Source organism: Equus przewalskii, chromosome 3 (assembly GCF_037783145.1).
Source record: "Equus przewalskii isolate Varuska chromosome 3, EquPr2, whole genome shotgun sequence".
Lineage (NCBI taxonomy): Eukaryota > Metazoa > Chordata > Mammalia > Perissodactyla > Equidae > Equus > Equus przewalskii.
In genome coordinates, this window is record NC_091833.1 from 34,354,294 (window position 1) to 34,364,939 (window position 10,646).

At 53.7% G+C, this 10,646-nt stretch overlaps 1 protein-coding gene across 2 annotated transcripts in view; it reads right to left on the bottom strand.

Moving 5' to 3' along the window:
- The window catches only part of CA5A (carbonic anhydrase 5A), a 33,056-nt gene extending 22,410 nt beyond the window's left edge, over positions 1 to 10,646 (bottom strand). Inside the window, exons 1-2 of one of the 2 annotated variants that reach the window (XM_008508649.2) lie at positions 10,154 to 10,646; positions 3,530 to 3,727 (exon numbers count right to left, since the gene is read on the bottom strand). In XM_008508649.2, coding sequence (XP_008506871.1) covers positions 3,530 to 3,727; positions 10,154 to 10,199 — 244 coding nt within the window. In that variant the 5' untranslated portion in view covers positions 10,200 to 10,646. Of the gene's footprint in view, positions 1 to 3,529; positions 3,728 to 8,850; positions 9,119 to 10,153 lie in introns of those variants that run through there. The other variant, XM_008508643.2, reaches the window with a different exon arrangement.

Here is a 10,646-nt window from a genome sequence, read left to right on the forward strand (position 1 = left end):
TGCCCACTGGCCCTCCCGTTGGTGTGGACACACTGGACACAGGCTTGGCTGAGCTGGAGCCAGGAGCCCTGCCTGGGTCGTGCGCAGACTGCTGGCTCTGCCGGGGACCTGACTGTGAGCTGGCCACACTCCCTGCATGTGCTAGCACTTTCCTCCCTTATGCTGAGGTTGGCGCCTGTGGCCTGATCTCTGTGCATGTTGGATGCAGATTTTTTCCATAGAGTGTTCATGCTCCTAAAATGCCTTCTTGGAGATCAGGGAATGCCGCTGTGAGGGCTCTGTGACCTCTGGCCAGGGGTCTCTCTGGGCCTCATATTTCCCATCTGTGCTGTGCTGTTACTCATCGGATGATGGTGCTTTTAAAGAGGCTATTTGCTTGTCTGTCCAGCGTACTCTCCCCTTTTAGAAATAGCATCACGACTTCCCCCGGGACCACCCCTTTCCTGAGCGTGTGGTCTTGGCAAGGACATGGTTCAGGGTATGGGGTGCTCCACTGACGGAGGGCTGGGTGAGCACCAGGCTCAGCTGCCAGACCCTTTCCCCCAGGACTCTGAATTATTTTGTCAAATGCATCTTCACAATACACATACAGAAATCCAAAGCGACCTTCAGAGTTTCTCATATTTCACGACTTAACGGAAATAAATCTGTCATACAGATATCAGCGTGACCCATAACTACACACAGAAATTACACAGGAAGAGTAGGAATTCTACAGTAACTCACCTACATCCATATCTGGTTTTCTCACAATTATTAGTATATTCACACAACTATTAACCAAGCAATTAACAGTTCAGGAGCTATTATTCTTTATTCAATCTTTTAAAGTTGCTGCATAAAATTTTTTAAAATAATATAAACCACGTTAAACCTGAAAATCCAATTTCCTTTGCTTCTTGGGAATTTGAACTTGGAACAAACCCACGACAGCAGAAAAATTTGGCACACCAAGTAAGTAAGCACATAAACCCCTGCTCCCCGATGGCTGAGCCGGGCTGGTTCTTTCCCGAGATCTGGGTGTCCAGCTCCGCCTTCTCTTCTCTGAGCTGGTCTTCTCCTTCCAAGAAGTTCTTCTTTGCTTCTGTGGGATGGAGTTGGGGTTTCCATCCCTCACTAGGTGAGCCCGACGTGAGAAGTTCCCTGAGAGATGTTGTGAAGACTGGCCAAGAGCAACTGGGAGCAACTGTGGGCACAGGGGTGGCTGCTCAGGAAACAGGGCCTCCTTTTCACCCATGAGGCGAGGACAGAGACACCTGGAAAGGCCCAGCGCAGGGAGACAGGGCTCCCCACCCTCCAGTCTATCAGAGGTGGGGCAGGTCAGTCTGGGCCTCTGCTCCATCTGGTCCCTCTCCCTGGGCTCCAAGAAGGCCAACACACGGCCATCACACATTCAGGGTGCTCAGAGTGGGCCTCCCATGTCGGGGGACAGAGAATTTTCAGGAGAATGCAGTCTTGACTAGGGGAAGTGCAAGCACAGAGTCACGGCAAAGCCAGGACACAGGGCTGGGCAGGAGGAGCTGAGAGAGTGTCCCAGGTGCTGGTGAAGGCAGACGGCGCCTTTGCACTGGCGCGGGATGAGTGCAGAGGCACATGTGAAAGCCCCTTCCCGCTGGAGTGTCTCCTATTGGTCACACAGACAGGTGGGCTCTGGGCCAGCAGCCAGAGCAGGGGATGCTGGGAGCTTGTCTCTGCAGACGCAGCGGCGCTGAGTGCCTCCCTAGGGTGGTCTCGCCTCTTCCCCCGACAGCCTTTGAAGTGGCCTCCTCCCTTTCTCCACTCTCAGGTGAGGAAATGGGGTCTTGTTTGTTCCTTTAACTTTTCGTTCAGTACTCATCCATCAGTTGACTGAGCACCTGGGGTGCCTGGTATGGAACAGTGATTCTGCCCTCATGGAGTTCACATCCTCACGGGGGCAGTGAACAAGACGACCGACCAAGGGCTGGCCCGGAAAGGACCTGGGCCCGGGGGCTATGTCAGGGGTGCCCAGGTTCAATAATTCCCTAGGAGGGTTCCCAGGACTCAGCATACAGCTGTACACATGGCTGAGATTTATTGCAGCAAAAGGACACAAGCAAAATCAGCCAAGGGAGAGAGAGGCGCCGACTGCGGAGCCTGGAGGAAACCAGGCGCAGCTTCCACAGGCCTCTCTGGCGGAGTGGCACGGGACGAGCCGAATCCCCCAGCAACGAGTTGTGACAGCACGTGTGGAGTGTGACGCACCAGGGATGCCCAACCTGGCATGTACCAAAATTCCCGACTCCCAGAAGGAAAATGGATGTTCAGCAGAAACAAGCCTCATAATGATACCAACAGGTGCTGGAAAATGCCAGGTGGATCTAGCAGCCGATCCTGATAAGCAAAATCAGGGTAGAAAGAACCTTCCCAAGGCTGCTGGAGTGTCCACCCCACACTCCTGAGGACTCCTGATGAGGATGCAAGGGCAAGGCTCAGGTGGAGCCCTTGGCACAGTGCTGGGACCCAGCGAGGGCTCATGGTGACGTGGGTTAAGGCTGCCGCAGGGAGAGAAGCCCAGGCGTCCAGGCCTACACGCCGATCTATACCGTCCTCCGGGAGCATACGACATCCTGACCTGACTCCCATCCAAAGTTATACGACCACCGGATAACAGACCCCACCTGCACTGACACCATTTTAATGACTTTTTACATGATCTTTCCTTTGTCTGGTAAAGAAATAACTCCCATACCTATGCCTTATAAATTTAGCCCTGCCCTCAACACATTGCAGCCCTCACTGCCCGTGGGTCGTGTCCCCACGCTACTCCATGCTGTTCTCTGAATAAAAGAGCACTACTGCCAGACCCTGAGAGTCCAAGAAATCTTTCTTTTGACTCCTTGGCTTGCCGAGCCAGCATCAATGGCTCCTGGGGCCTCTCTCACCACCTCCCTGCCGCCCCACCACACAGCCATCCACCATTGTCATCCCAGACAGCCCCCTGCCTGGTCCCTGCTCCACCACTGCCCTCCTCCCGTCCTGTTCCTCAAAGCCGCAGGGAGTCCATTTAAAGCATCAGCCAGTTCACTGTCTGCTGGTGGCCCTCTCACTCTGAGTAAGAATCAGCGAGGTGACAGGCTCCGGACGCCCAGCCCTGCCGTTGCCATGGGCACCATGCCCTTCCTTCTCTCCTCTCCAGCTTCACCTCCGCCACGCCTCTCTCCTCACTTCTCTCCTCGAAGCTGCCATGTGTTTACATTTTTGTTAGCTCACTGTTTCTTTCTGCCCTAGAATGTAACCCGAGGGAGGGAAGCGACTTGACTTGCTCACAGTTTTGTCCCTGGTTGGTAAACCCGTGTGACTGTGGGTGATGGGTTATCGTCTTTAAGGCGAGCCTCGCTCTCCCCGCCCCCGTCTACTTCACACGTTCTTCCTGTTCCCGCCTCCACAATGCCGAGGCCCCTCTGTTCCTCGTCTCCAAACAACCGACACAAGCACATCATCCCCTTCTCTGCAAGCCCAAGGCCCACTCTCAGGAGGGGCAGGGGGAGAGAAGGCCCCTCAGGCTCACCTGACCCCTCAGTGGAGTCGTCGAATTCCACTTGGCAGAGGTAGCCCGTGTTCCAGACGTAGAGGCAGGCCGACGCGTGGTAGGAGACCTGAAGCGGCTGCAGCCGGGGGTCGTAGACGCTGTCCCTCTGGCAGATGTTGATGGGGGACTGCCGGGCGCCCCCTGGCATGCAGGCTGGGCCCTTCCAGAGGGGGTGAACTGGGGGGAAAGAAGGAAAAGGAGGCCCTGACTGATGTATCAGCCACTAGAGCCTCAGAGAGAGCTGGCAGAAACGGGGGCAAACGAGATCCCAGAGGAGCCAGCACTTCGGAACCGGCCCAGCGTAGAGCCTGGGGGCCACCAGACCACTTAGCAGCTTAGCCTCCACCCACGTGCACGGTGCCCTGCTCCGCCCCCACCCACGTGCACGGTGCCCTGCTCTGCCCCCGCCCACGTGCACGGTGCCCTGCTCCATCTCCAGGGGGGGTTCAGGGGTGGAGGCGGGAAAGTAAAGGTGAGCAGCTTGGTGTCTGGGGGTGGCGTGGTCGGGGGCGTGGAAGGCTGCTGGTGGGGAGGGAGGCAGAGTGTAGAGCGGTTAGGAACCTCTTCCCAGTCACATCGCACCCACCTGGATGATAGGAGGATGCCTCGGAGTCTTATCCTTCAACCTCTCCTGCAAGGAGGAGGTGAAACTACTCCAGCCGCATGACATTTAAGCAGAATGGCTCCCCTCCCCTCTTTTTTGAGGTTCCTGCTGCTCTGGGCTGCCGCCAGACCTGGCAGGGTTTTCTCTGTTCTTTGTAGACCCTTGAAGGAACACCCTGCAACAAACCCTTCCGCCAATGGCCTCCCATGGCCTAAAATCCCACCAATAGATTCGTGTGTCTGGCTTCCCTAAGGAAGTGCACATGTTGCTAAAAGAAACCCTATATACACAAATTTTTTTTTTTAAAGATTTTATTTTTTCCTTTTTCTCCCCAACGCCCCCCAGTACATAGTTGTATATTCTCTGTTGGGGGTCTTTCTAGCTGTGGCATGTGGGACGCCGCCTCAGCGTGGTTTGATGAGCGGTGCCATGTCCGCGCCCAGGATTCGAACCAACGAAACACTGGGCCGCCTGCAGCGGAGCGCGAGAACTTAACCACTCGGCCACGGGGCCAGCCCCCACAAATTTTTTTTTTAAGATTTTATTTTTTTCCTTTTTCTCCCCAAAGCCCCCTGGTACCTAGTTGTATAGTCTTAGTTGTGGGTCCTTCTAGTTGTGGCATGTGGGATGCTGCCTCAGCATGGTTTGATGAGCAGTGCCATCACTAGCTCAGCCATGGCTCACACGTGATGCAGGCGTGCCACAGAACTGGCTCCCATGCCCGTGCCCAGGATTTGAACTGATGAAACACTGGGCCGCCTGCAGCGGAGCGCAAGAACTTAACCACTCAGCCACGGGGCCGGCCCCTATATACACAAATTTTTAAAAAAATGATTTACACCTAGATTTGCGAACAAGCTGGGGAGGGGTGCAGAGCTGGAAGCTGGAGGGCGTCGCAGTGAAGAGGCGCCCGCCTTACTCCTGTAGGAGATGACCGTCTGGGCTGAGGCTGGGGGAGAAATCCCCAGCCACGGTCCGGTTCTCGCTGACTCACAGAATCGGAGCCTTGACAGCGGAACGGGGGCTCGGCCATCATCTTACCTGATCTGGGGGTGCAGGCTGGGGGCCTGCAGCTAAGTCAGTGAGTGAGGCAGCTGGGGATGCTGACTCTTACCCTGAGGCTAGGAGGCAGGAGGAAGAGGTAGGGACTGTGGCAGGCTGGAGGGCATGGGTAGCATCTGTGGCCAGATCTTTAGGTTTTTCAAGAGGAGTTAAAAATACAGATTTTCGTGTGACCTCTCCCGATGTTTAAGTGTCGCCAAATAATTTTGTTTTAAAGTTTTCAACATTCTGCAGGGGGACAGACCCATTTGTGGGGCAAAATAATCAGCTCTCCCTACTCACTACCTGAGCTATTGGGCAAGTTATCCACACAACCCACCCTGGGCCTCCGTTTCCTCCTCTGGAAGGAGGAGAATAATAGCAGAAAATAACAGCGGGCTCTCAGAGACCAGCCAAGGTCGGAATACGCGTTAGCTCCTGCTTCTGCCTCACAGCCTGACAGACACTGTCTTCAGGCACAGAACTCCTTTAGTCCCCAGAATGACGACACTGTGCTCAGGGATGGAGCGGCCTGGAGTGTCCTGCAGGCATGTGCTGCCCTCCAGCTGGGCTCCCTCCTTTTCACGATGATGAATGGATGACCGTGGACTCCTGAGCCCGAGGAAGTGGCGGGCACCTGTGTCTGGGTGTCTTTTGCGCCAGCTTCCTTCCCCTTTACTTGGGTTGCACCAGCAGTTCTGGGTCTTCCACTGTTGTCTCCCGTGAGTTCCTCTGAGCCAGCGCTAATCACAATTGCGTCTGATGGGAAGTGACATTTAATAAACAGCGCAGCCTCACAACCCTGCTCGCATCCATCCTACCCACGGGGAAACGGGGCTTCGATCCGGTGGCCCCAACCTTCAATGCAGAGGGAACACGGGAGCAGCTACTGTCGCAGAGGAGGCCCACACTGGACCCGGAGACTCGGCTCAGCGCCCCCAACACACATGTGGAGACCCAGGTGTGGAAGGAAGAGTGGGCGCTTTGAGGTCGCATTTGCTGACCGGCACGAAGGGGCCGCCAACACGAACCACCGGTGATGAGCACAGTCTGACACCAAGTGAAAAGCTTTGCTCATCGCTGCATGCAAAGAGGTGACACCGCCTGAATACGGAACAGGCTTCCGTTTGTCGTGTCGGCCGCGTGTCTCCATGCCCAAAGCTGGTGTGTGTGCCGCAAAGTCAGTCTCGTGTTAGTTAAAGCAGGTCTTTGCGGGGAAGTAATAAAACAAAACATTATCCTTTTTTCCCATCATTCAGTGAATATTTATAGCGCTCCTCCTATGGCTCAAGCATTGGCACACATGCAGGGAAGGATCAGAGACACGTTGAACAGATCTTGGACCCACTGCAGTTTGCAGCCCAGCACAGCCTGGCCAACCCGCAAAGCTGGCAGATGGATGAGCAAGAAGTACCTGTTAAAATGTTCAAGAACATGCAGCAGCATGCTGAGAAATGTTTGTGCCGGCTCTCCCGAGGAATAGGAAGGCTGGATGTGTAGTGCTGGCCAATTCCCATGGTGTAAATACTCCCCAATTGATACCAACCCTGATATCAGTTTCCCCACATTAAACCCAGCATATATGGGGTTAAAACCAAAGCACTCATTCCCTGCTTACTCCCTGGCTTCCTGGCTCCAGAATCCACTATCCTCCATGGAGACAGACACTGCCAAGGACAAGTACCTGGATTCACTATCTCCTCCCTGCAAAGAGATCCAGGCTGATGGGAAAGCTCTGACCAGCAAGGCCATATGCTCCCGCTCCCCTACCTAAAACCCCAAATAAAAACCCTTCCTTTTAGCTTATCGGGGAGTTTGGGATTTCAGCGTTAGCTGTCCTCTCCTTGCCAAGCGCTGTGCAGTAATAAAATTCCTACTTTCTTCCACTATACCCAGTGTCAGAGATTGGCTTGCTGCGCAACGGGTGAGTGAACTCAGCTCAGGTTTGGTATCACAGTGTCCAGTTTTAAGCTGCCGACGTGGATGTCCCCACCACAGACTAAGGAAGAGATGCTCACTGTCCGTAGAAGGTGCCTCCTGCACATGCAGAAATTCAGCTGGAGAACGCTCAGCTGAAATGGTTCTAAAATTATTTCCGAACACTTTGTAACTCTTTGACTTTTCTCTCTAGGCTGAATTACCAGTAATTTTCAAATCATATTTGCTAACAAATTTTCTTTCTTCCCCAAATGAAATGTTCTGCCGAATACAAATAACAAAATACTAAACTAGAGAAATGAATTCCTTGGGAAGTTCACGTCTTCCCTGTTTGGCAGAATATATTCTGGTTTTTGCGGAACTCTGAACAACTCTGCAGAGCCCTAGGGTTTCCCCGGGCATGTGGAGAGAGCTTGTGAGGTGCCAGGCACTGTTAGAAACCTTTCCCAGCGTCACCTCATTTCATGTTTCCAACAGCATGGTGTGATAAGTACTGTTATTATTCACTTTACACAGGTGATGAAACTGAGGCTCAGAGAGGTTAAGAAACTTGCTGAGGGGCACCCAGCCTCAAAGTGGTGGGACCAGGAGTCCTGCCTATGTGGTCTGATGCTCTTCATGGTTTATTAAGTATACAAGAGGGGTAGGTACTGAGAGACAGTCGTAAAAATGCCTACAGTTAAATAACGAAAACCAAGGTGCAGATCGACAGTACGGTGCTGTGGTTTTCAGTTTTTGGATAGTCTCGTGAGTGTGTAGACACATGTTTCTGTGTGTTCCGAGGACAATGCCAGCAGTCTGTGCTCAAATAGGCAGTTGCCTCTGGGAATCGGGGTGGAGGGGCGCAGGCGGCAGGGTCTTCTGTAGGAGCGTGTGCCCTTCGGTAGGGCTTGAAATTTACAGGTGGGTCTGGGCCGCGCCCTGCGGTTGTGCATTTCTAGCAAGCTCCCGAGGGATGTGGTGTGGGGGCCCCCACTCTGAGTGTGAGTCAATGACATTCACTGAGAGCCTAGTGTGTGCCGGGCTTTCGATTCTCGTCATTTCATGGTCATGAGGCCCTGTGCACCATTTAGTCATCCCATTTTACATATGAGAAAACTGAGGCTCAGGGAGGTGGAGCAACCCACCCAGCTGACACATGTCACTAGTGCCCACCCCCAACCCCCCAAGCGACTGGCTCTGAAGCCCATGCCCTTTCAACTACCCAAACCTGGAAACTGTGGAATACTTATGTCAGAAGTGAACTTATCAGCCGTCATTGCCAACCCTTTATATCACACAGGCAGAGTCTGAGAGCCACCAAGAGGAAGGGACAAGTCCAGGGTCACAGAGCATTAAGGACTCAGCCAGGATGAGGCTGACTCGGGCAGCCTCTGGGCAGAGCTGCCTGGTGATCCACTTATTTAACGTTTGCTGAAAATGTTCTCTGCTGGGGGGGTTTTGGAGCTCTGATGACCACTTGGAGTGGCTCCTTCTGTTGATAATAACAGTTTATTTTGAGGGAACTCTTGCTCCCTGCCTTGTTCTGGGCATCTTGCCCTCTCGTTGGCCCCGTGAAACTGAGGTTAAGGACTTGCCCAAGGGCACCCAGAGGAAAGAGAAAGAGTGGAAATCTGAATCCCAGCAGTCTGGCTTGGGACAGTCTCCCATTTTGAAAGACACGATAAAATGGGACCAACACCAGGTCGCCCCTGGAGGAACGCGAGGACCTACTTACGAGTGTTGCTGCTGTTCCTCTGAGCACAGGGACGCCGTGAGCACCGTCGCGCCAGCCTTAGCGGATGACTGCCGAGAGTCCCCCACATCTGCTTGACCAAGACGGAGAGACCCGAGGACTTTGGGGTCCTTAGCATCCTGGGTCTGTTCCCCGTGGACCCCAATAAAAAGAGGGTGATTTTTTCCCTCCTGTCTGTTCTTACTTCAATGGGGACACACGAGGAGTGGAGTGGACTCACCTCTTTTTCGTAGACGCTCACTCAAACCCCTGAGCCTGATGGTTAAATTTCAACCCGTGCCCGCCCCAGCTTCGTGGATGCTGTTGGGTTTGGCCTGGGGGCAGTGCTGTACTGTGGCGAGTGGCCTGCGCCCGTGGCGTTTCCCTTAGGTCACCGGGCTTTGCTCTAGTAAACAGTGGGGTGAGTGTGTCAGGAGTCAGGAGAACTTTATGGAGAGCCCGCTGCGAGAACTGGGGAGGGGGCCAGAGGCAGAGATGAGGGCAAAGCCCTGCTCTTGGGGGTCACCCCTCCTTTGGACTGGGCAGCTCCCCAGCTGCGGGCGGCTCCAGAGCAGGCACCGAGCCACACTGTGTGTGTGTATAGGGAATGGCAGGTTTAGAAGCACAGCGATGGGACGCGAATGACCCTAAGCTGCCGGGTGGATGGTCAGGAGAGCAGAGGACCCCTCTCTGCCCAGGACTCCCGGAAAAGCAGCCAGTCCCACTTTCCAAAAAACAGATACGATTTGGTACAAAGTCCTTCTGCCTTAAAGCAAGATGTCCCAGGTTGTGGCCTTGTCTCAGCATAAATATTAATAGTGCCTCTTTCACGCACAAAATTGTCCACCTTTGGACAATAAATTAGATGGGCGCCCAACAGTACAACTTGTAATATTTGCAGATGCAGATAACAGAAAACCACACTTTGGCCCATCCAGCAGTTTACTCCCCAGACCCTCTTTATCTGGGCAGTGGAGACTACGTGGTTCACAGGGAACAGCTTACCATTTTTGGGGGTGGGGGATTTAAACTTAGAAGCTTCGAGGGGGCAGGGATATCATCACTTATCACAGAATCCTGGAATCTCAGATGTGGGTAACCCCACAGAACAGGGGTTCTGAACTTTGAGCCCCCCGGGGGCTCCCGAGAACCCAAGAACCCCCGTGATCAGATGCAAAGTTTGGTCTCCAGCCTTCACCAATTCTCCGACGGGCCACGAGTTGGATCACCTTGCTGGCATCAACAAAAGCCAAGCCTGGAATGCACATGTTTTCTTCCCACGGGGTCATTTTAGAAATGTACCTACCTTTGGGTGGCTCCATTCGTTCACTGACTTTTGCCTGTTTCCTCATCTGCGAAGCCGGGAGATAACAGCACTGACTCTGCTGTGTGGTTGTGAAGGTTTAGAGAATTGATACAAGTGAAGCACTTAGAATGGTGCCACTTCTATTACCACACGCGAGCACCATGTTCCAAGCCCTGGCCGAGGCCTGAATGCGCGCACGCTTCCCCCGGGGTTGGCGAGCCGGTCAGCCAACACTTGCAGGCCCCTTTGCTCTTCCGGTCACGTCCTCAGCCATCTTCGGCTTGCCTATTTAGGTAGATTGCATCACTGGCCATCCCTGTGGGCCTGGGGTCTCCTCAGCCTCCCTGGAGCCACCTGGCAGGGCTGTGCTCCATTTAGAAAACACCACCACCCAGCTTGTCCCGCACATCCTCACAGCTGACTTGGACAGCACTGCAATCTCTCTTGAAATTAAAAAAATTTCAAGCAGTTCAAAAGTGAAAGTAAAAGTCTC